Raw genomic sequence first — 26,581 nt, forward strand, 5'->3', positions numbered from 1 at the left:
TCACAATTACCTTGCCTGACGTTCGTTTATCTTAAGAGACTGAAGTAAATTTTCTGCTTTAAGTCTCTGAAGACAAAAATTTCTCGAAGTTATCGAAACGCTTATCAGACAGTATAACTCTGGGTGTTGGTGTAGTGGTAGTTTAAGCAATGTGCTCAGTATTTTCAGCTTCGTATACAGTTTTTACACTTTTTGCTGTATTTCTGAAATTTATTCGTTATTTTCAGCTTGCTGTCTTTCGCATTCTGATAAAGGTATCGTCTCAGAGGCCGAAGATAAACTGACAGCAGTTTCTTGTTCCGAAGCATTTATAATTCTTAACTAGGTTAGTTGGTGGTAAAGCCTTCTGATAAGGTGCATTTTCTTCTTCCTCCGTGCACCAGCAATATTACGGATCGTCCGTGATCACTATACATGAAGATGGACCCTGTATAGCACGAGGTACATTACCGTATAGGATATAAATGGATACGAATTTACTTAAAATGATGTAATACTACTTTCCATCACTTTATTAATGAATTTCAGTATATGGCAGCGGAATAGAGATAAAGGTACTCATTACGATTTCGCATGGTGTTTAATGAACATAATATAAACTCGTACAAATGAATTTATATAAAATTCTGGAAAAGTTAAACTATTTATTGTATGATAAGCTGATAAATTCAGAAATTTCTTTTTCGCGCTGGTAAGTCACATAATGTTATATTACTGGAACGACGTGATATCTTTAATAATACATCCTCCGACAAAATCTTGATAAAAATACCCATATCTAAAACGACTGAATTTTTTTTAATAATTATCCTTTTCATGTGATCAAAATAGAGATGGAATCGTATGACTGAAATAAAAGAAGTTGCATCGATGAAATTATTATTTTTAGGCAATAATTTACTAAGCTCATATTGCTATTCACTGTTAACCCTTGTTCAACTGAAATTGCAAAAAAATATCATCTAATTATTTGAACTATAAAAAAATGGATGAAAAAACATTTATGAACATTGATTATAACAATAAAATAAGCACATTTTCCTAGCTTTCTCAAAATCGAAATATGCTCAACTTTATTCTTTAAAATACTTGACACAATCAGGTAATGCGACGTAGTGAGATTATGAGAATTTAGCAAATCATGTACCGTATTATAGTTTGCTTTTAAGACTATTTTAGACCAATCCTACTACCTCGGAAAGTAGAGAAAAAGAAAAATCCTTGCATGAGAAACTCATCGAGAAGTTGTACTTACTTTACTTAATCCTGAAGCCTTTCTACCTTTTCAGGTGTAAGGCATGTTGGACTTGAATTATTGAGTTGGCTTCTTTTCTCCTCAGCCATCTTTTCCTCTGCTATCTTAATTTCTCCTGTCCAGCTCCTCCTCGGTCTTTAAAAGCTCATGTTACATATATCCTTCTTATTAATCGTTCCTTCTACCATTCTCATAACATCACCAAACCATCTCAATTGTCCCTCAATTTTATATTGAATTGGTTTTAAATTCAAACTTTCTTTTATAGTTTTATTCCTCAGTTTGCCGTTTCTTGAATTATTAGCTGTTTTCTTCAAAAATCTCATTTCTGTACTTTGTATTTTATTTTTTAGTAGTGTCCATTTCTCAGATCCAAATATTAATGTGGGTGTGGCTACTTTTTTATATATTTTTTTTATTTGTTTTTGGTATTTCCTTTTTGGCTAGAAACTATGTCTTCATTGCATTGAATAATCTTTCAGCTACTTCAGTTCTCTCGTTTATCTCATGTTCCATTCTTCCATTTTGTGTCGTGCTAAAGTATTTGAGGCATTTGAATTGCTCTCTATTTGATTCTTCTAATTTGATCTTATGGGTCTCTTCCTTTTTTCTTATCATCGTCGATTTTTTTTGTTTTCTCATCTTCTGCTATTATTGTCATGTCATCTGCGTATAGTCTCTCCGATATTTTACTTTCTTCCATGTTTTAATGACCGACTTTATACTGTTTAATTTGTCTTTTTTTCCTTTCATTCCTTCATCTAACACTTTGGTGAATAATAATATGCTTCTTATAGATCCTTATTTACTACTTTTATTGTTTCAAATTTATTTGATACCTCTTGCTTTACTATGACATAGTTTTTCGTCTGTTTATATAAAGCTTTTTCTCCGTTTATTAGTTTTGCTTCTATACCTCTGTTTTCTAGAATTTCTAGAATGATTTTATAAGGTCTATAGAACATAGGTGTATCTCTCAATCTTCTCTTATTGCTTTTCCAGTTATTTGTCCTATTAAGTTTGCATCTGTTGTTCCTCTGTTTGTTCTAAATTCTTGTTGTGAGTCTTTTATGGTTCTTTCTAAATCGTTTCTTAGTTTGTTTTCTATTATTTTCTTACATATTTTGCTAACTGTACTTAGTTATGTGATTCCTCTATAACTGATACAGTTTCTTGTATCTCATTTTCTTATGTATTGCCAATCTTTTGGCGCTTCTCTTGTGTTGCGTATCTTATTTTATCTGATTTTTCTTTAATGCTGCAAAAAACGCAAAAGTTATAAAAACTGGTGTGAGTGCATTTCAAATGAGTAAGAGTTCCCTGAACAGTGGCTATCTTCAGTTTTTATTCCTATCCCAAAAAAATCGAATGCAAGAAAGTGTGAAGATCATAGGCTAATTAGCCTTATAAGCCACTCCCTAAAAATATTCCTAAGAATAATACATCAGAGATTATATAGAAAATGTGATAATAATATAAGCGACTCGCAATTTGGATTTAGACAGGGGTTAGGTACTAGAGTGGCAATAGTCGCAATACAGGTCCTTGTACAGAACTGCTACGACCAAAGAAAAAATGTTTGTCTATGCTTCATAGACTACGAGAAAGCTTTCGATAAAGTTCAACATCACAAACTTATGCAGCTCCTCAAAAAATTGGATTTGGACAAAAAAGACATTCGTTGTATCGAAAATCTGTATTGGCACCAAAAAGCGCAAGTCAAAGTAAATCATGGTCTAACTGAGCAAGTTCGGATTCGCAGAGGAGTACGTCAAGGTTGTATATTGTCGCCGCTCCTGTTTAATATATACTCTGAAGCCATCTTTCGAGAGTCACTTGAAGATAGAGACATTGGGATCAAAGTCAAAGGAGTTTGGGTCAACAAAATACGTTACGTCGATGACAAAGTGCTGATTATAAATAATATAGATGACCTACAACAACTAATTAATATAGTTGACGGACATAGCCAAAACATGGGATTAAACATCAACATCAAAAAACTAAATTCATGATTATCACTAGGGAAGCGAATACGTTTAGAAAATCTAGAGTAACATATAATGGAAAACCTATAGAACGGGTAGAAAAATTTAAATATATGGCTCTATGAAGAATGGTCGTCGGACGGTGAAATAAAATGCCGAATTGAACAAGCTCGAAGTACATTCATAAAATTTAAAAATATATTTACATGTACCGACTTTGATCTTGATCTTAGACTAAGACTTGTGCGGTGCTACTTTTGGTCAGTGCTTCTTTACGGGATGGAGGGTTGGACCCTTAAGGTAAAAACATCAACAAATTAAAGGCATTCGAAATGTGGGTATATCGTAGAATCCTGAAGATACCATGGACTGCCAAAGTGAGGAATGAGGATATTCTCAGGCGTATCAATAAAGACCGTGAACTCTTTAACATCGTGAGGAAACGAAAGATTGCATACCTTGGTCATATAATGCGAGACCATCAATATCAATTCCTTCAGCTGATAGTCGAGGGCAAAATTGAAGGCAAGAGAGGATTGAGACGGAAGAGAATGTCATGGTTGCAGAATGTGAGGCAGTGGACGGGTATATAAGATATTCAGACATTGATCCATACCGCTAGAGATAGAGAAACCATGAAAAATGTGGTCGCCAACATCTATTAATGGATATGCATTAAAAGAAGAAGAAGAATTTCCGCGTGCTGCAAGACAAACATACTACAGTACAGCTGACAAAATTTTCATTGGATTTTAATTGTATACATAAAATTTGATAAATCTTCTCATCTTCTACCGATTCTAGTACGTCTGCAATGCGTAAAAAGTGTAACAGAACAGAATAATAGGACCAATAGTAGATAATAACGAAATAAAATTGATTTTCTCTAAAATGAAGCACTAGCTACTGGAAGGGAGAAAATATCGGTTGTGAGTAGTAATGGAACTACTATACACCGTTGACAAAGCGTGTTATAATTTTCTTTATAACTAGATTCTAAATAAAAATCGAAATAGCCAACTTTTGTTCAAAAGGACTCTATTTATGTTCTGAATATGGTGCATCATTCTAAACGTGGCGAAGAGAAGTCTAGAAAGTCTCTCCTCGTGTAAATTTCCATACATGCTATATTTGTCGATAAATGTTGGAATTTGTTTGAACTGAGTATGTAGAGAAACCGTGAAACTTTGAAACCAGCTATGTACATTCAAGACTTACAAACATATTCTAGCTGCAACAGTTTAACTTTTTTAGATATACTCAATAAATATAATAAATAAAATATAGATTCAATAAACGGATAACGTATTTCTAGTATATGAAAAGTACAACGGTATTGTGCCGGCGATTTGAAAATTATTTACTGCCAACAATTGATTGATTAATTCATATGAGAAATATTTGCCGTTCTACAACAATGTTTGACCACTGATAGTTATACTATTTTGTGAACAAACATATGTTAGCAACAAAAGTATTTCGAAAAATTTCATATTATCTACTAATATCTAGTTTCATAAAATTTATAATTACTTAACGATACTTTATTGCTTAGAAGCTAGTTAGCAATTACTGAAATTGGTAAGTTGAGTTCTGGTGTTGTAGTACTAGTAGTAGTAGTAAATAGAGTAGATTGAGTATTTAGCATGAATATTAACATCGTTTCCAGAAATTCCAGTTTAGTAGCTATTATTGAGTATAACATACGGCAGACAAGTAGCGTGGTCGTATAAAAAGTAAAGTGGCAGCATCTGGTGTGAATCTAGCTAATTTTGATTCATAGAACTATATACATTGCCGAAATATAGTATGGAACTTCGGAGAATGACTTGTCGTGTGTGAATATATCTCGACATATTTAAACATGTAGCATAGGTAACTAATGAGAAAATCGTCCAATTTACTTTGATCGATTATATATCAGTCAAAATGGGTACTGCAATATACATGTCCCCACAACAAGAAAAAATCTTTTTACACCCAAGACTGCATTACCGAAATTTCCTTTATTGAGCTCTGTTTAATCAGTAAGTATATATGAAAAGAATTCTTGATATTTTCCTTTACATACATTTATATATCCCTATAGAAAATAATATGAATGTTGAGATAATTTTTTTTATTTTCGCCTAAACTTTCAATAGGTACTATTTATATATTTATATTTAGTTACAAAATTGAATGAAAGAGTGCCTCTATAAAATAATTTCCACACAACTACTTTCTATTCTTCAACAAAATAACCATTTTTTTCGTACCAATTATTGTTAATGTATACGGCTTATCTCATAAAAATTGTTCCCATTCATATGAAACAATGGAGTTTGTGTAAACAGTTCTTGATATGGCACGTACCATGTTGCAAAGATTTCGTAATCAGTAATTGTAAAGTACTAGTTCATTGAGAAAATGATATCCACATTGTCTGATTTTTACTATTGCATTTCATTTGAAACATTACTATTTGGAAAATATAATCTGATTGAATTATTAGTTAAAATGAAATTTGATACAACTTATTCTGTAGTTTTGAGATACTTAATGAACCCAGATTTTTGAGTTGTTAACAATTGTCCTATTCTCTTATCTAAGAGAGTTCAGATGAATTTGAAAATATTTTCTGCGGTCCTTTTGTTAGCACCTACACTACAAGAAATTAATTAACATTCAACGAACTAAAAATAGAAACAGTATCATATTTCTCTAGTCTAAATAATTAAACTTGATAATTGTCGTATAATTAGCATTCTTAATAGAATGTACCAATTTTTTCAGCCACTGCGTGAAAGAATGATAAAAATAGGAAATTTTTTCTGTACATATCTCTCTGCATGTTTGGAGGAATACCACATAATATGGGTAGGAATTATTTTGGAGAAATTCTTGTTATAGTTGACCATTCAGGATTATCAAAAAAATTTTGACCTACTACCTGCTACCCACTATTCCTGTCCACACATTAACACAATATCTATGTTGTTTAAATTATACCGTGAGAATTGTCATCTGCCCATAATTGTTAATTATGGGAATTGATAGAACCGTCTTGTGTGAAACCAGCTTAATCAGTAAACGTTATGACGTCGAAACTAGACAGTAGTTACAACCTCTCCTTGCAATTGTGAGCCATTGGGGATGTTAATATCGACAAAAAGGTTGATTTATTTTCTCCTTTCGAGAATGGCAGAATTCATTTTCGAAATAATGAATGTCCAAATTATTTCAGAGGTAAATAGTAGAAATCCTCTATTTTGATACATACAACGTAGCAAGAAAACACCAAAGTGGACTAACTTTGGTATTTTCAGAGCTTTCGAATACTTATGTATTCATGGTCTGGAAAATAATTAATTAAGATTTCCGGTGATTTTTGATATTATTAAAGCTTGTAAAAATTATTAAACTCATAAAATACAATATTCAAATTGAAGTTGATAGAATTATTGATTAATTGAAATATTCATTCTGGTTACTATAGGAATTTTCATTAATTTTAACAAAAAGAAAAGAAATAATATCATACATCAAATACCCTGTAATTATTGTGGTGCTGTCTACATGGGGCAGACATCACAGTATCTAGAAAATAGACTAAGAGACTAAAAAAATGTATAGCTCTAGTTTGTAAATTTTAATACAACCACGAATTATTTGACTTATACCTGCTACATATTGTTGAGGTGTAAAAAATAAGGAAAAATCAATTATTTATATTATTAATAAATTTCATTCTCGAGGTAAGAGGTATGCTGTAAGTGTTAGTTGTTTAATTCGTTGTTCCATTTTCTTATCAATATATTTTTCATGATTGTAATAGGAATGTTTTTATATAAAGAAACTACATATAGCGAAACAAATACATAGTCGTCGGGAATTTTCATATTTTTAATTTTTTCTTTGAAATCCCATATATTTATGATATAGTTTTTTTTCAAATAATTAGATAATGGAATAAAAGGAGGTTGAATACTTAAAACAATTGGTCGAAAAGATATGTCAGGTTTGTGCAGTTTTGGCAAACTCTAAATTTTAGGGGGTATGGTTTTGTGAGTTTTCATTTTTTTTGCATCTGATGGCGAAATAAGAAGTTGTTCTTCCCAAGAGCAGCTTTGATAATTACTTTGTTTTTGATAATTTCATTATCTTCTGATTTCAAAATAACCGTTTCATTTATCTGCATTCAAAATTTTCAGATGTTTGTTTTGATTGATAAATTTTTCACTTTCAACTATCATATCCTGAATTTAGCAATTCAAAAAGCCAAAACTTTATTCAAAGAAAATAATTATCCGTGAAAATGATAGAAAACATATTAAAGAAAAAGATAAATAGACCCTATAATCAATTATGAAACTAAACAGATACTAAACATCAAAATATAAAAATTTATGTCGAATGTAGATTTAAATTCATGAAACTAAATTTCAGATGCAGAGAATTTTTTCAACCCTTAATTCATTTAAATCACTAGTATCACTTCTCAAATGAATATTTTCTTTGAATGTAGTTCTGAATGAACAGTCTCTATATGGATTAGGAACCGCTATTAAAAATGGCTAGTTGGTACAGTCGATCTCGACGACGAAATAAAACATAATTCTCAAGTAGAGAAAATGTTTACAAACCAAATTTTCTATCAAAGTCTTATTGATTTCTAAAATGTCATTCTGTTTTCTCAATTAGAAATTACATATAATACCGATTAACGAAATACTAAAACTAATAGGTCATTTAGAAAAACTCTAGGAAGAAAGCAAAATCATTAGATTCAAGAATCTGTTTTACTGCCAGTATACAAATTCTCATTACCAAAACCTCTCCTACCATACGTCCATAGATATTTTCACAAATCTTTTTAGATAATCGGTACAAGGGGCCTTCATTATAAAGCAATCTCTACCAGTAACCAAATCATCATCAGTCGAGACTAGTTTTGAGAGCTCAAAAACCCAACTATCGATCAATCAGTCAATCAAAATAAAATGGAACTGTGATAAGAGCATATTAGGTATTAATTAAACACAATACTCTTTCAAACTGTAAACAGAATGAGAAATTGGTAATTCTATATTTAATAAAAAATTAAAACAGAAAATTCTCTAATATCAAAATTCGAATGTGAACTCGTAGAACAGAATTAAACTTGAAGTAATCAATATCATCAATTAAATACAAAATCAATACACCTCACAACATGCAATATTCCCAGCCTACTAGTTTTTATAATACCACCGACTATTTATTGAGCTTTTTTAAGATACTTCACATTGAAGAAAATTAGAAAACTAACTATCGACCACAGCACAACAACCCCTTCGACAATTTTGTTTTATCTTAAGCAGGGAGCAGTTACGAGAAGTTAACTAGTTAGATCATGAAGTATCTAGTATTTATGTTAGCATTAATAGAAATACTATTATCAGACATTTTATTGATTCTGTTTTCAGTTTTGAACATGTAATAAATATTTCTTAAAAAATATTTCGTATAAATAATATCTTGACTAACTTTTAAGAAAAAATACAAAGTATTATTCTTTGTAGAATAATTACGTATGGAATATACATCGATATCATTATAACTGAAATGGATCATGTAATATGTAATCGTATTAGTTCATTAACTTTGTTGTATATTTATTAAAGAATTGAGTGCCGTTACTCAATTGTGCTATTTTCTGAAGCTAAAATTTTTATGCTACCTAACTGAACTATATATATATTACTACAAATTTCTGGAACATCCTGACTTAGCAAAATATTTTTTACGTTTTCTATTACTCTATTAATATTGTGCATACTCTATTCATTTTTTGATGATTAAGGGGACAATTGAATTTTTTTCTTCTCATACGGAGCCCACGCTAATTTATGAAAATGGCGTCTATATATTTTTGACGGCACTGAGAATAGTAACTACGACAACGATCTTAAAGTTGGTCTCTTTTGTAGATAGTGCTTTTATGATTACAACATGTGTTTTATTATCAAATACTCAAATACTAAAACGATTGAAATAATAGCGATATTGATGAAATAGTTCTCAAGATTGCATTGTTTTAGCACTTTTCTACCGATATGAATATTAATCATATTTGTAAATAATGTATTCTGTTTTATTTCAAATGGTCTAAAAAATAGTACCTACTTAATATTTAATCCGTTACGACAAAGATTATGACAAGACTTTTATTTCATATGAATTGAGTACTCAGAAGACAATCACAAACAATAAACAAAACAATAATTTCAACGAGTCTCACTTTTTATTCACAATATTCCATAGCCAACTCTGTAATCCTCGACGAGGTTGATGAACCCATCGCACGCCTATTTATTTGTTCATAGACTAGTTCTAACATAGTGAAAATAGTGAATAGTGCTATATCAGCAAAAAAATTTTTCGATTTATATTTTTCAAATAAAGTAACTTTAACGAGTTAAATTGGCATTTTTGTGCGAACCAGTAGTGGGATAATCTTTTATACCTAAAATCCGACAATTTTCTCTGCAAATATAAAAATTTTGGTGTGTGAAAACCAACAAATAAAATATACAGACTATTATTTTATGCTGAAAATCTATGACGAATAATTTTACTCTAAATCTTGAAGAAATTAAATATCAAAAAATTATCAAACAGCACATTTTATTTGCAACGAATTATGTGAAAAAAACTTCTATACCACTTCCAAGGTCAATGTTTACGTCAATGATTTAAATCTTATAATAATTGAAATTTCTGGTAAGTCTAAATTGCACCACCCAGAATAATCTTTATCAGAAGATAGCACAAAAACTGAATTGAGTCAAAATATTATGGTACATACATCGTTTAGTATCGTCACCTATCGGAAGACTTTGTTATGGTTAATTAGTGATGACAATATCAATCAATTATGTATCTTGAACATCAACAAGATATAAGAGTTTATTTGTGATCAAACATTATAATTATTTTTCAGAATTTAAGAAAAATATTTATAAACCAGCAGAGATGCTCGAAGCAATGAGTATGTTAGCTGAGGATTCCGATGGGACCTTCCAGCCCACACCTGTTTCGATTTCAGCTTCATTCGATCTAAGTCTCTCCAAAGCCAATAATAGCGGCATGATAGCGGATGAACCGAAAGGAAGAGCAATCAACTTCAGTATGGATGCACATGAAAATGAAAATATTCTATTGAATTCTTCTAATCCCAATGATTTTGATCTAAGTGATGTTAGTATAAACGATGATGATGATTTTGATGAAATGATCCAACCAAAAATTTTATCCCCTAAAAATGTTTTGGATAATACGTCGCCTGGTAAGTTTTGATTAATAATAATGTTGTATTAACTGTATTCTTCGAATAATTTCTTGTCTGCTATTGTTGACGGTTGTATACATTTTGGTTTAAATTATCATGAATACCAATTGTAGAGTTCATAAATTGTGATAATTATCATTTCATAAAATTACATATCATAGCATTATGGTTCTTTTGGTTTATCAATTTTCTGCGATGATTCCTGCGAAGATATTTCAAATATATAGTGTAAAAGGTTCATGTACATGAAATTCAATGTAATTAACGCATTTAAAACAATAAAGATTAATACTTTTTCTTTCTAAATAACTTTCTAATCACCTCATTGTACGTGTTCATTCTTATTTTTCAATGAGATTATGTAGCCTTTTCGATGAAATTACTCAGGCGCTTTAAGTTTTTCTGACACGTACAATAATTTTCGTCACACTTCAACCAATTTACACAAAATTAATCTGAGTTGAGCATCGACCTTCTACAAGATGCAAAGCTATAGCACGTTGATAGTGCTATAGTTTATTTTAGCTATTTGCTGCTGCTGTTGGTATCACTGAGAGGCGTAGGGTCCTATGTAACGAAGTCGCATTAGATAAAATGATTATATTGTAATATGATTCATAAGATAATCATATATTGATTTAACAAATAAATTATAGTAAAAAACTAGCTTTTATAGTTAATAAAACTCAAAAAGTAAAATATAATAAATACACGCTTTTAAAGTTGATTAAATCAAACAGCGAAAAATAATTCTTAATATAGAAATAAAATCACTGATGGAAAAATTAATCTCACTTTTATAAAGCCGTGTGGTATTTCTTACGTACTTTAATCTAACATATTTTCTATTGATCCTTAATATAGAAGTACCGTCTCTTTACTTATGATTATGGTATCTAAGCATATCCTTGTATATATGTAAATTTGATGTTACTATTGATTAAAAGTTAAATTTTTTTCCTTATATATATCCAACTCTTAGTCTCTTATATTTTATTTACTTCACATAATTCTCTATTACTTTTATCTAATAATATTATTATGTGTATTTCAATAACTTATTCAGTCTAATAATTTATTTTCTTTTTTTATAAATTTACAAATGATGCTTTGCTGTCTGCACTTATAATTAATTTCTTGAGTAATTTTGACCCCTTATTATAATTAATCCCCATATTTCCTCATTTTTATTGATATTAATTTCAGTAATAGTTTTCAGTATAATTATTATTATTATAATTTGTTATTATCGCATTTCAGTTGAAACTATTATTTTTTAAAAATTACTAATTGGTCTATTTCTAATCCCTTTGATTAAATTATAATTATTCATATTCACATAATGTGTATTATTAGTCTTATTTCTATTCTAATCAAAATTTCGATAGTTTCAATATTTTGTTTATTTGTACCATTTATTACATCATGATGATGAATACAAAGTCTTCGTAGTGGAAGTGTGGCAATTTAAACACACAAAAAAGTGTATTCTGTTAAATATATATTCCGGCCGACATGTATTCATAAATGGAGATCGTTCGATCGCTATAAGTGAAGTTGAATATTTATTAGTTAGATTATGAATGATATCACATTTTTATAAGTTAGAATAGGTTACGCTGCGCGCAGTTATGAATGAAGTTAAATTTTATATGTGAGGTAAGGTTAGGTTAGGTTGCTACTAATAGCCTTAAATCAGTATTTGTATCAATAAACTGATTATTTTGAACAATATATACAATATATATCTAGATATAGGCATTTTTTGTAGTTATTTTCAGTTGTCAAGACTTTGGCAGATTCATAATTCACAGAATGATTTTCATAGTAAACTTGTGATGCCAACGAGCATCTATCGTTATATAATTTGCTGTCACTTCTGAGAGAGGTTATTCGAATGGCGAGTGACCTCTTAGACTAACCAATGTATTTTTCATCACAATTTGAACAAGGAGTTCATGTTTTTAATATATTAGTTGGTTAGGTCAGGTTATCTTATCTTTTATTAATAACAATATATTAAATATTGAGGATTTTACTGTAAGCTATGAGTAACTGATTTTATATTTGGTAAAGTATAGATAAGACTAAACTGTCAGAGTTAGTGTTTGGAGGTGAGATTGGTATGATAACAAAGTGACTGTCATATGATGGATTTGAGTTTTCATTTGTTTGATTAAATTAACCTTAGTGTTACGTGGGTGATAAGAATGATAATTGATATTGATTTAGTGATATATCTTCTAAAACTTAATGGTTTCTAATACCAATCAATTAAATTTTTATTGTCTTCATATAAATTCTGGAAGATTATTAAGACTTATATCATTCATATTTTTTGGATCTTATTCTATATAACAGTTATGAGAGTTACTTTGACATCGTACCTCTCTTACCTTACCAAACACTAGTTCTATCTTACCAACCAATAAATAAAATAAAAAGAGTACCCATTGGTGTTTTATTTGTCACACTTCACCAAGAAAACGTACTTAAACTAGTTGTTGGGAGAGTCCTTGTACATATGGAAAGGAAAAAGATTATGAGCGTTCTCGTAGTGGGATTGTGGTAAAATTAAACACCAAAGTTTCAGAATCAATACATAACATTTTTATCATGCGTCAATTTGAATATTGATTCAGAACATCAAATGGAAAAAGGAGTCTGAGTGATCAGTGACAAAGTTGCTGTTGTCTATAATGAATTGATAACTATAATTAACTAATATTAATTAACAAATAATTTTTACTCATTATTTGATTTTTTTGTAGATTTATTCTGTACCAAAGGAGGTTTAACATATGCAAATGGAGATAAAATCGAAAATGAATGTGAATCAATTTGCACTTGTACTAATGGTACAATGCAATGTAAAGATAGATGCCAATCGCCACTTTTTAGGAAGGGAAAGAAAATCGATGATCCATTATGCTTCGCACAACCTACAGAGGATATGTGCTGTTCAATATTAGTGTGTGCTGGAGATACAGGTTAATATAAATTTGTTTAATGTCTCCGTTTCCAATACAATTTATTATAAATTGATTTCATTATCAAATTTCTACATTGATTTGTGGCAAAGAAATTATTCATAATTAATCAGCATTCCTTCAAAGCTATTGCCGCTACATGAGTGATAAAAACAAGCAATAATTTGCTTTCGTATGCTCCTTCCCCAATCAACTTGTGCTGGATCCGATGTCGACTGTGTTTTGTTATAGGTTCATTTACGTAGATACATATGGATTCGTGATTATATAAAGCACATAATTTGTACACGTTGAACCTTTCCAGCATACGCTACAATCGAAACGTTATGAGGCATCAAACGCGAATAAATCTTTGTTATCCAATCTTTTACCATTTTTTTGAAATTGTATGTTTTACGTTCGAAAAATTTATGATAATATTGGGAGTAAAATTTATGAAAACAGTTTTGTTTTGAACTAACGATTGAAAATATTGGGCACACCCCAGAATGTTACAGGGGCCAGAATTCTGAATAGCCACCTTCATATGGATGAACCAGTATAAGTAAAACTGGTAAACTGGTAACGAGCGTAAATGAAAGTGCTCCTCATCAAATCTTCTATTTATTTTAACAAACTTTGGCTCAGTTTGCTCAAATATAAAGCTCAGGTTCGCGTTCGATGCTCCCCAACTATATTTTAGCTGTTACTGAACTTTGTTAATGTTATTCTTTGTCTATTTCAGCAACTGAACCAATAGAATCTTGTTCATATAATAATAAGACATTCAATAGAGGAGATGTATATAAAGAAGAGTGCAGTCAAATATGTACCTGTGAAGCTGGTGGAAAAATGACATGCAAGCCAAGGTAAATAAATCTAAAGGAAACAACAACAACATTAGTTACATAGTTTTGACTTGAAAAAAATTCAATATACTTGAGTAACTAACTATCTCATCTTTCAAATTTTCCATCGCTTCCTTTTTACGTTCGAATCGTTCGAATGCAGTAAAAAAACTGCCTCTTTTAGTCAAGTAGACATTTGGTAATTTCATACCAAATAATTTTTTGTAAATTTCTCAATAGACTTAAGTAGAAAAAATAGTTACTGAAAATCATGATTTAAGTCACGGAGCTGTCCGCTAAAATTTTTGTGCCTCACGAATCAAATAGTATCAGTTTTAAGGATCGAAGTTTTTTGCATAATTTCCAAGGACAAAAAATCGAAAAACCATGAAATTGCAACAGTATTTCCGTGATATGATTGCTGTCGATATTCTTTTCCATTCACCACTACTTTTTGATACTATAAATTATCTACTGGGTATATTATGGAATTGGCAACTCTACTACTACTTCCTCAAAATATGTCTGAAAATACAAATCTAATCCGAACACAAAAGGTTTTTGGTGACGGAAAAAATGTTAAAAGATAAAAAAATCTCTTTTTGTAAAATTACTTTTTTCCTAAGAGAAGCGATTGAATTTCTGACGAATATATATGTACTTAAATACGAAATTTAAAGCTCCGTTACTACAACTCAAAACTCCAAGTTCCACGCCGATAGTTTTCTTACTTTAATATTTTTCCAATGTTAATAAGTTGTAGTGTCACAGGAAAACATTAGATTTTTTGCTCAAACACCACCTGATAATAAAATACTTTTCAACCTAATAATAAATATTTATTGTATTTGCTGAAGCTAACAGCATATTTGACTCATGTCTTCTATTTTCACTCTTCAAAATGCAATACTTTTTCATATCAATTTTATCCTATCTATAGCCTCTTAAGAATACGAGTATGTGTAAAAAGTTTGATAAAAATTGAGTGTTCATTGTATATAAAAGAGAGTACCGTTTTGAAATCCCGTTATGTCCCGATATCTGTAGCGTGATAGCATATGCGAACTGACACCTATTTGAGGCCGATCAGAAAGTCGCAATGACTGTAGGCAGAGCACGCCAAATTTAAACAGAAAAACAGAATATACTTAGTGACTGTTCAAAATCACTTATTTGTGGCGACTATGCCATGTGCTCTTGCATTCAAAAATACAAAATAGATATTTTTCATCTTTCAATTGTTTACCCTAACAACTTCCTCGATAAAACAGTATATATGTATATATAGTAAATTCAAGTAGATATCAACCTTTGATTATTGTGCTGTTGGGAAGAAATAAATATAAAACACAATATTTCAAGTACAGTATCACAATCAATAGGGTAGAACCTTTAAAAATAGATGAATTTGATAAAACGAATAAATAAGGTTAAAATATATGTATAACCGCTTTGAAATAAAGTAAGTGAATTAATATTTGAACATAATGACCTGTATAAAAACATACAAGTGAAATGAATTAAAAACTAATACAATTCACAACTGGTATAAATAGTATTAATGAACAATATTAAGGTATTAAAGGACTCTGTCAGATATTATTCTTATTGGTCTTCCAAATATTTTACGTCATATCTTTGTCTTTCATCGAATGTTCGTCCTTTTTAATCTCTTCGTCCTTGTTAATCTTTTTGTCTTTCTTCAAATGTTCGTTTTTCTTCATTTATTCATCCTTTTTCAAATAATCGTCCTTCTTTAAATATTCGTCTTTTTTCATTTCTTCGTCTTTCGTATTGTCCGCCTTATGTATTTCTTCGATGTTTCATGATTTGTTACTGCAAGTGAAATATCTCACTAAACTAAAATCTAAAACACAAAATACAAAAGAAGTAATATTATATATCAAGTGCCTTGTACTAATTGTGAGTTGTCTACATAGGGCAGATATCTCAGTATTTAGAAAATAGACTAAAAGGTCATCAATACAATAAAAAAAATTTCAATAAATTATTAATTCCAATTAATCTTAATTTATTATTTCCCAGACGATGAATACATACATAAGCATTCGAAAGCACGGAAAATATATTAAAGTTAGTCTCTACTTTGGTGTTTCATTGCCACGTCCAAGATAACACTCCTATATATAGACATTATATATATATATATATATATATATATATATATATATATATATATATATATATATATATATATATATATATATATATATATATATATATATATATATTGTTAAATTATCTGTCTACAATTGTGTTTTGCAAACGTGAGCCACAGATCACTAGCCAAGTAAATAGTTCATATACTTCAAACAATAAAAGAAAAAATACTTCTCACCTCAGGTTTCTTTCTGGTTTAAACTATCTAGTTCACTTATTTCCAGCTCCAGCAACCTCGGTTAAATAAGCTTGGAATATGAACAGCATAATCTGGAATTTTAACTATGAAAGTATGAAATTACCAGGTTATTCCTGTCGTTTCTCGTAACCCCTTCATACCACCGATCAATGGTTGGGTGAATATTCTAATGGCACAATATCTTACTTTATTTTACAATGTTCTGCGATCAGAATGATCAATTTAATCACGGAAAATCTATTAAAAGTTTGGCGCGTGCAAATCGGTTTGTTTCCACACGTCCACGTCGCTCTAGTGTTTTTTACGTGGTTCTAGTGTTTTCCACGTCGTTGTACTTTTTCACATCGTTCTAGTGATTTTTCACTCGATTATTTATCCTCATTCATCTTTATTTGTCCATATTCATCCCGGACGCGAATAGCCAGTTCCTACCATTGTACAACGCGGTCATTTAAAAAGTCGCGCTGTATCGAATTGAGCGTATATAAAGGACAATTCCTACCAAGATGCAACACTCTGCGTTTGTATCGTAGTATACATTGACCAAGAGAAAAGAGCGTAAATAAACGACAATTCCTACCACCATGCAACACTGCGCTACGTTGTGTGGTTTACATTAATAAAAAAAACGTACGACGTCGAATTAATCAATGAGAAACGGTATACACTCATCAGATTCTCATTTTATTGTTTTACTCAGTGTTTGTAGAGCACCACGATTCGAAACAAAAAGTAACAATGGATTATAAGGAGCTATTATGTACTTTACAGTGTTATAATAATATTGAACTATTACAGTTTAGACAAGATCCTAATAATAAGGAATGTTTTCATGCTATACTACAATGTAGCATTATTAGAAGCAGAACATCACAACTGGCATGTCAACAATTCATAACATCATTTAGTGAATCAACGCACACAAACGGATTGTTCATCGTACATGCCCTAACCCACAGAAGCACGATTATCGTATATCACATGATTGTCTACATAGTGCTTTTAATAAACTTAAAAATAAAAAAGAAGTGAACGTGACTGTGATAAATCATGTGGTGTTACAGTAAAAATTGTTGTGAAGAAAATTAATCGGAGCACCATAAGGAATGATCCTTCACTCAAGAGAGGGCTTAATATGGTAATTACTGTAAGTTTTACCATATGGTATGCGTGTAAATAAAATTGAAAAAAATGTTTACTTGGTGACATCACAATCGGACAATGAAGTACTGTATACAGTATACACTGATATTGCAATGTGTGATTGTCCATTTGGTCAAGGTGGTCGTTTTTGTAAACATTTGTGCCCAGTTTGCGCGTAAAGTACGGCATTAGAATACACACCTCACCATTGTTAACAAAAGATGATAAACATGATTTAGCTAAACTTGCTTTAAGAGAAAACATTCCTGCAGAGTTTTTAAAAACATGGATGATATTCACGATGATTCTCACAATATGTGAACTGAACTTAGAATGATCGAAAAATTGGATGAAATAAATAATTAATACACAAAAAAGGTCTACTGAAAATGATGATTTTAAAATGATACATCAACAAAACCTTTCGCACCATTTTTTGAGGATACCTGAAGTTGTTTCCTTCAATGGATCGCCTAGTATGACCAACACCATTAAAAAATTGAATAATGTATTAGCTAAAATTAAAAGTGCAGCCCAAGTATAATGCTTTTTAGCGAAAATTAAAACCAGCCACAATAATTGTCGAAAAATAGGAGTCCAGCCAACTCCCGTATCGCGGCGTAAAATTAAACCAGGTTTGCATTCAGACACGAAACGGATTCAGGTTGGTTGTACCACAAACAATGAATTAGGAAGACAAAATAAAAGAAAAAGAAATCTTGCCCTTAATATTTTTAAAGAACAACCAAATGCAAAGTCACATGGTTCACAGCACTAGTTTAGTTTTTATTGTGTTTTGTTAAAACTCCATTTTTAACTTATTTTAATATTTAGGACTATGTACGTAATATGTGTTATAATACAATGAATAACATAAACTTACCATAGCCTTATTAATCATTATAACCTCCTCAACTTACCTAGACTTATTAACCCCTTATTAGCATTTTTTTAGACACTCCATACCGTGCTTCCGAGGAAAGCGCTACATTGTGGTGGGAATTGTCCTTTATTTACGCCTAATTCTCTTGGCCAATTTATACCTCGATACAGCGCGACTTTTTAAATGACCTCGTTTCACAATGATTGGAACTGGCTTTACGCATCCCGGACAGGCCCCCAAAAATTAGGGATTTCCTGGTTGTCTAGAGTTTTCTTCGTAAAACGACGGGTACATGGAAAACGCGTCATTTATACGGAATGAAAATACTTTACTTATATACAATTCAAATAATGGAACTGATGTTGAAAGTAAAAATATTCATATATTTCGTTAGATATGTTGAATGAGCGGGAGACCGCCATAATTGCGTACCTTTGTCGTCTACGTCTTATTTTCTAATTGAATGCGATTGCAGGGCTTTTTGCTTAGCATCCATTAAATAGTACACATTCCAGGCCAATCAGAATGTCTAGCTAGTTGTAGGCGGAGTCTACCAAAATAAAGTAGAGTTTGGTGGCTGTTTAAAATCACAACCATGAAAAATATTTTGCATGGTTGCTACTTCTTGCCGGGTGGTTACTAAAATATATAAGTGAAAAAATTCTAAACTAAGAACAAAACAAAACTGCTGTAGTATTTTTCATTAAGTGAAAAAAAATTATCTACGCTGTATGGGGTTAATGAAAACTGAAAATAAATCGAAATTGTGATTAATTCACATCAAAAATTTACACATATATTACAATAAATTTTCTTATTATTTTAAAATAATCAATTTTCCTTCACACCTATTCAGAATAAGGACTGATAAAAAAGGAATAAATAGTCTTAACCGACAGGATACAAAATTAATTAACACTTGTTGAGTATTGTTTTGACACGGTTATACATCATTGTGGATTCTAAAAAATATTATATTTAATCATATTTTAATTAAAAAAATATATTGTAACTCTTACAATCTAACCTTTTATTATTTATCTATTCCTCTTTTTTAACTGGGCTGGATATTATTAGAACAGCACTAGTCAAAATTTTTAATATGTCGAAAACGATTAAAATTCTCGGCTTGTCCTTAACGTTTCTTTTCATTTGTAAGAGGTGATGGGTTATTGTCACGTTATTCTTGAAATATTATAAAATCATCTTGGTAGCAAATTAAAATTTTCGAAGGTAAATCTATTCTTAAATCTTCTTAGCTGCACCTCCGGTGCTTTGAGCAATGAATTGTTTTACCCTAGGCAGGTTACTAACCTTACCTGGGAACCCTCCTCCTTGATCCGGGCTTGGGACCGGCACTTGCTGGGCTACTCAATCCACCCAGCCTGTACCGGAGGCGGAGTTGGGCATCCGCCAAGGTGACAGCCTTAGCCCTCTTCTATTTAATACTGTTATGGATGTACTGGATGTAGAGACCGTAAAAAACTTGGGACTAGGCTACCGCATGGGAACCTACAAAATTAACATCTTTTGCTATGCCGATGACGCCGTACTCATTGCAGAATCAGAAGACGACCTACAAAGAATGTTACACGCCTTTAGCAAACGCGCAGAAAATTTAAATATGGAAATTTCAACGAGCAAGACAAAAAGCAAGACCATAGCTAAGGAACCTCTGCGCTGCAAGTTAACAATAGAAAACACCACTATAGACCAAATCATGTATTTCGAATACTTAGCATGCAAAATAACAAACACTGGATTCCTTGAAGATGAAGTGAGGAGACAAGTGAACAAAGCAGCTACAGTATCGGGACATTTTAAGCAACCAATTTGGAGAAATAAACACCTCAGTATACCATGCAAATCCAGAATCTAAAAAACATGTGTGCGACCGATTATGACATACGGAGCAGAAGCAAGAGCAGAAACGTCGGTAACAAAGAGGATACTAAGAACAACAGAAATTAAAACGCTAAGAACTATAATGGGTTACACACCGAATGACAGACAAAGAAATACCGACATAAGGGAAAAATGCGAAACAGACGACATATCAGATGGGTGAGAAAAAGAAGAAGAGAATGGAACCAGCATGTCAACAGAATGACCATAGATAGAATAGCAAAAATCGTACGTAACAACATCCCACACGGAAGAAGACCTGTTGGACGATCACCAAAACGATGGCGGGACAGTTGGCAATCAACCTCACAGGAACTATTGCAGAAAAACCGGAACTGAACAGGCGCTACGCCTTCTACACGATGATGATGATGATGAAATCTTCTTGGGCCCTATTTGACACTCTCAATCACAAATTTAGTTGCAAGAAGCCTTATTATACTTATAGAATTTGATTTTACCTTAAATAGACCCAACTAAATTAATTCTATGTTATTGATAATATCTGCTCCTTTATTCTGAATTTCCATAGTGACTTTTCAGGGGTAATTTTTGAAATTTCTTTTTTTAGTTTTAATAGTCTTGTTCCATATCTTTTCATCGATAATTCCATGCATTTCGTTTAACAACAATATGTTTTTGAATTTTTATGTGATATAATAAGCTAAATACCAAAAATTACGTCTGATGTCTGTTACAACGAGCCGACATTTTATTTCTTCCTTCGCTCAGAAAATTATGATTAGATACTAAAAAAAGTAAATTAATAATATCATCTCTGAAAGAAGTAGGTAAATACTATAATAAATACATAAATTTGAATAACCGTCACTTTGATTATTAAATTTTGAATCCTATGAATTTAAAAATTTTTACAATAATTAATACAATTGAAACCACCGAAAATCTTGATTAATTATTGAAACGCCACGTTCTCAATAAGAAACCGCTTATATATTATATATATATATATATATATATATATATATATATATATATATATATATATATATATATATATATATATATATATATATATATATATATATATATATATATAAGCAGAGAACGTGGCAATGAAACGCCAAAGTGGACTTTTGGTTTTTGGAAACCATGAATTTAATGTTGTTTTAAAAGAAATAGCAAAATTTGAAACCGTCACAAATCTTAATTAATCATTTGAGTTGGTTGAGTATTAATAGAACCACGATCAAAATTGTAAATTGTAAATATTATGAATTTTTTTCAAGTCTCTGTTTCTGTTCTGAGACGATGAGTTATTGTCGCATTCTTCTATGAAATATTTACAATTATATTAGAAGTGAATTAAAGTTTTCGTAAGGCTAATCATTATTTCATTTGTATTTCCACTTTTCAATTTTGTATGGTTTCTTCTTCAATCCTGGTAAGCCTCTTACTCTCCTCAATGCATCGTTATGTCGTATGTGCATTTCAATAAATACCACCTTAACCGACCTCAATTGATAATTATAAAATAAAACATAATAATTATTATATTTACACTCTACTCATTTCTACTTATGATTATAATAATGACACATACCTTTCTTATAACTTACTTAGTACTGTAGTATTTAGAATTGTACGTGAGCGTATGCTGTAATATTAAAAAGTATTGTAGACATGAATGTGAAATTGAAATTGTTTTATTTGTCAATAGAATTTTGTCATCAGTTTGACTAACCACTGGGTAGCCTAAAAACTATTAAAAAATAAAAAGTTATCACTAACTCAGTTATGGTTGCCTGTCTAATTATTTTTAAGTTTTTAAGTATTTGTAATATTCACTTATGATGATAAGTTCCCTGACCAGCATTCATTATACGGAAATCAGCTGCAATACAATCACGTTTTACCTTCTCATTATATTTATTTTCCCATAAAAATACGTACTCCATTCAATGATAATCAATTTCTAGAAATTATTGCAGATACTAATACCATCGATTACTAATTCAATAATTTCGATCATGTATTATGATTAATATAAAATTTTCTTAGGTGTCCTCCAACTGCTAGAACAAGTGATAGATGCGTAGAAGTACCAAACCCAAGTGATCCGTGCTGTAAAAAGGTACTTTGTGATGTTACTTTAGAAGAAAATGAGTCAGAGAAAGATGACGAACGGAATCGAAAAGTTATATCGGCTAGATTTGTGAATGCTACAACATTATTAGTTAAATTGGAGCCCAAAATCGATGTTTCTGAAACATCTGTAATAGTAGACATAAGCGATGATAAAATCAATTGGCAAAAATTCAAAGTTAACTCTGATGGATTTGTTATTGTTAGGAATAGTGTGAAATACTTGAAACTAGAAAATGGAGAGAACATAATTAATATCCAAAATTTTGAAGACAATCCAAAGAATGTCCAAAAAGTCAAAACTACTGATAAAGAATGTCAATATAAAGAAAAAAAATTCAGAATTGGAGAAGAGTACAATGACAACTGTGACTCACTTTGTGTTTGTCAAGAAGGAGGAATGAAATGTCTCAAACTTCAATGCCCTACTTATTTTGGAGTCGATATTCTTGATCCCCAATGTATAGAATGGGAAACCATTCCTCCTAATTTCATCGCATCACCCCCCAACTGCTGCCCATCTAGTATCAAATGCAAAAGTAATGGCTCTTGTGATTTTCAAGGAGAGATCTACAAAAACTGGGAACAGTTACCGGTTAATGTGACCGGGTGTGAGAAAAGATGTTATTGTGAAATGGGAAAAATTGAATGCCAAAATACATGCCCACCAGTAACCGCTCACCCTCCACTCAACCTACCTTGTCCACCAAATATGGCTAAAATTGGTCATATTTCTGAAGAGGATTGCTGCAAATCATGGATATGTACTTCTAATGATAATGATTCAGGTAAGTCAATCCAAATGAGTATTCAGTTTATATAATATTTCGCTACAAAATATCCTCATAATTTGAAAGGATATATAATTCCATAACTAAAGTTAATTAGAAATAATTTATGATGATTATGCTTTTCATGACACAATACAAGACACCGATTTGAACGTTATCTGTTAAACATTCTCATTTATTATCAATTACTTTTTGAAATACAAAATTTATTAGTAATTTTAAACGCTACCAAACAAAAATTCACATGTTTATCATGCCTGTGGTGTGAAACGATGCAAATTATCGGCAGCTAATTGAGTCAAGAGAGGTGGAATTGGTGTGCAGAACATGGAAGATTTGTTGGAATAAGAAGTGCATATAAACGGATAGGAAGGCTTGCATTTTTTAAACTGACTGTATTTAGCATTACTTCAAAATCGTAAATAAACATGGAAGAAATCTACTCGGTGATGACAAGTACGACTAGCGTGGAATTTAGTACGGAACACTATCTCTTCAGTGATAAATCCCGATTAGGCATGATGGTTAAGCGAGAGTGGGAAGAGAAGCGAAAGAAATTTTTGTCGAAAGGCATGGAGATCACACTAATGGATTCGATTTATGGTATGGACTCCAGTTATACATTTTTTTCTATCACTGAATCAAAGCGTATGAGAATTAATTAGACCTATTTCAGAATTTATGCATGTTCAAAGTAATTAACGTTTGAAAAAATTATGAGGTGTTTTGTTCCGAAACTACAAAAAAATTCTTGGAGATAATCTGGTTTGCTTTAAATAATCCTGTAGATTTTCTTGTACAAATGTACAAATTTTTTGTAAATAAAGTTATTTAATATAATGGTGAACCTGTGTAAAATTTTCAATGTATGTACATAAAATGCGAGAATATTTTCCAGTATTTTCCTAATTGGATCAGGTAGCGTTTAATGATGGAACAGAAACTTACACACAATTACGCACAATATAAAAAAATATTTTTCAATTGAATGTTGACCACTAGATAAAAGAAATGAGAATACAAGTCGACATACATAATTCAAAAATTCCACATTCGAGTTTAATACGAGGTATGGAAAAAAAGGATATGATTATTGTATTAGAAACAAAGTAAATAAAATTTTGCTTAATTTCAAATATTGCCTTGGGTGCCAACTTATTCCAACATTGAGCCCATAACGGGAAGGCTATTTTTGGAATTGTTGTCATTAGTTCTGACATCGTCCCTCAATACCAGGTCTAAGGGTTCTCAGGAAGACTTTTAGCAGGGAAAAACTCGTAAATCAAAAGCTAGTTGTAGTACGTTGGGTCTCTCCCTCTCTTAAATTCTTATGAACCGCTTGTTTGAATGAACAAGTTTGACCACTTTCTGCACATTTTTTTTGCTTTTCATATCGATCCTCGTCCTCAACTAACTCAATATCACTTTGAGATCGTCCATACTACTTGTGATTAGTCGTCTACACTTACTATATAACCACAATAGACAATTTAACATGACAGAGACACTCTAAACACAGTAACATTAAAGCGTATACAGTAACAAACCGATTAGCTAGTATGAGCTCAAACTTTCACTGCCTCCCTTTACACAATACAAGAGAATATGACATACAGCGAAAGAAATAAACAATAATCGTCCACCCACTTGGAAGAGAAGGAACATACGGATTCGTCATTAAAACATTTAACAAAAATCACAAGAATGACATTTAATCATAAATAGTATTGTAAATAACAATATAATTAGAAAAAAAGGCATATAAGAAATATGAAACTACAGAGGTGGAATATGTCAGGAATATGATCCGCCTAAGACTTACTGCATTCATCCATTTAATTGTATGAAATACGGATAATCTCAAGCACACATGTATATGTGTAGTGATAGTGTCTCTTATAACATTTCTGTAAAAAAAGGACGGGCCAGAGAATACGAAGGAACTGAAAAATATACGTATCCAAGTACTGTCAAACAACCAGACTACTTATGGTAATAAAATAGCAAGATATTCTCTTTTTAATATATATTCTGAGCTTTCAGTATAACATCTCTCAAAATGTCAGTAGACATGAATATTGAATTTGTGACAGTTTTTAGACTTCTTTAGTTTTTGGAATTGAAATCAAAATGAACGTTAGGGACTTTGATAGTAGAATAAGCTTACCATTAGTGATACAATTTCGACCATTGATTGATAGCCTTTCTATTTAAACTTCACCAAATGTAAAATCAGACATACCCAAACTTTCTAGAATCTTTCAACATCAGAATGGCCGCATTTTACAATCCATTCCATTTTTAGTAAAATCACAGATAAAACAGCAACTAATAAACTCACTAATATTCTTAGTACGTATATAAAATTCTGTGTTTAACTTTAACAAATAACATTGGTCATTGACGATAGTGACAGCAATTCCCTTAGAGATGTTTTTTTGGTGTATACGTATTTTATATTTTATAAATATGCCAAAGTATTTATAACAGAAAATAACTACAAAAACTCCTATTTTTAGGAGACTGTCGACGATGAGTATTAAATAAAAAAACTTTAAAATTTATATTTATATATATTTATTTTATGAAAATTCAACGAAAGACCTAACATTGTCTAACCTATGAAAATTAATCTTTATTTATAACGAGTTAACCCAACTTTATATATGAAAATGCAGCTTTGTTAATAACTACTTCATCTAATCTAACCATACATATGACGTTCTTCTAGTTCCAAAACAAATGAAATCTACAAAATTCAGCAAACTCAATATTCATGACCTATGAAAATTCAACTTCATTCATAATGATCTAACGGAATCTAATATATAAAATGTCAACGTCATTCATAACGACTTCATCTAACCTAACCATAAATCTTATGTATTTCAACTTTGAAAAAAAATGAAATCTACAAAATTCAGTTGAACCGCATTGGTAAGAAGTGATCCGATTAAGTGGTGCCAATCTGCCTACTCCACGCAACTGGTTGATTCCAAGG

The 26,581-nt window shown here is 30.9% G+C and overlaps 1 protein-coding gene across 1 annotated transcript in view; it reads left to right on the plus strand.

Moving 5' to 3' along the window:
• Positions 1–26,581, plus strand: part of LOC130891598 (putative epidermal cell surface receptor) — a 56,541-nt gene that overhangs the window by 10,375 nt on the left and 19,585 nt on the right. Inside the window, exons 2-5 of the mRNA XM_057796429.1 lie at positions 10,208–10,552; positions 13,327–13,545; positions 14,270–14,393; positions 22,706–23,577. Of these exons, the coding sequence (XP_057652412.1) occupies positions 10,208–10,552; positions 13,327–13,545; positions 14,270–14,393; positions 22,706–23,577 (1,560 nt within the window). The remainder of the gene's footprint in view (positions 1–10,207; positions 10,553–13,326; positions 13,546–14,269; positions 14,394–22,705; positions 23,578–26,581) is intronic.

Source organism: Diorhabda carinulata, chromosome 3, assembly GCF_026250575.1.
Source record: "Diorhabda carinulata isolate Delta chromosome 3, icDioCari1.1, whole genome shotgun sequence".
Lineage (NCBI taxonomy): Eukaryota > Metazoa > Arthropoda > Insecta > Coleoptera > Chrysomelidae > Diorhabda > Diorhabda carinulata.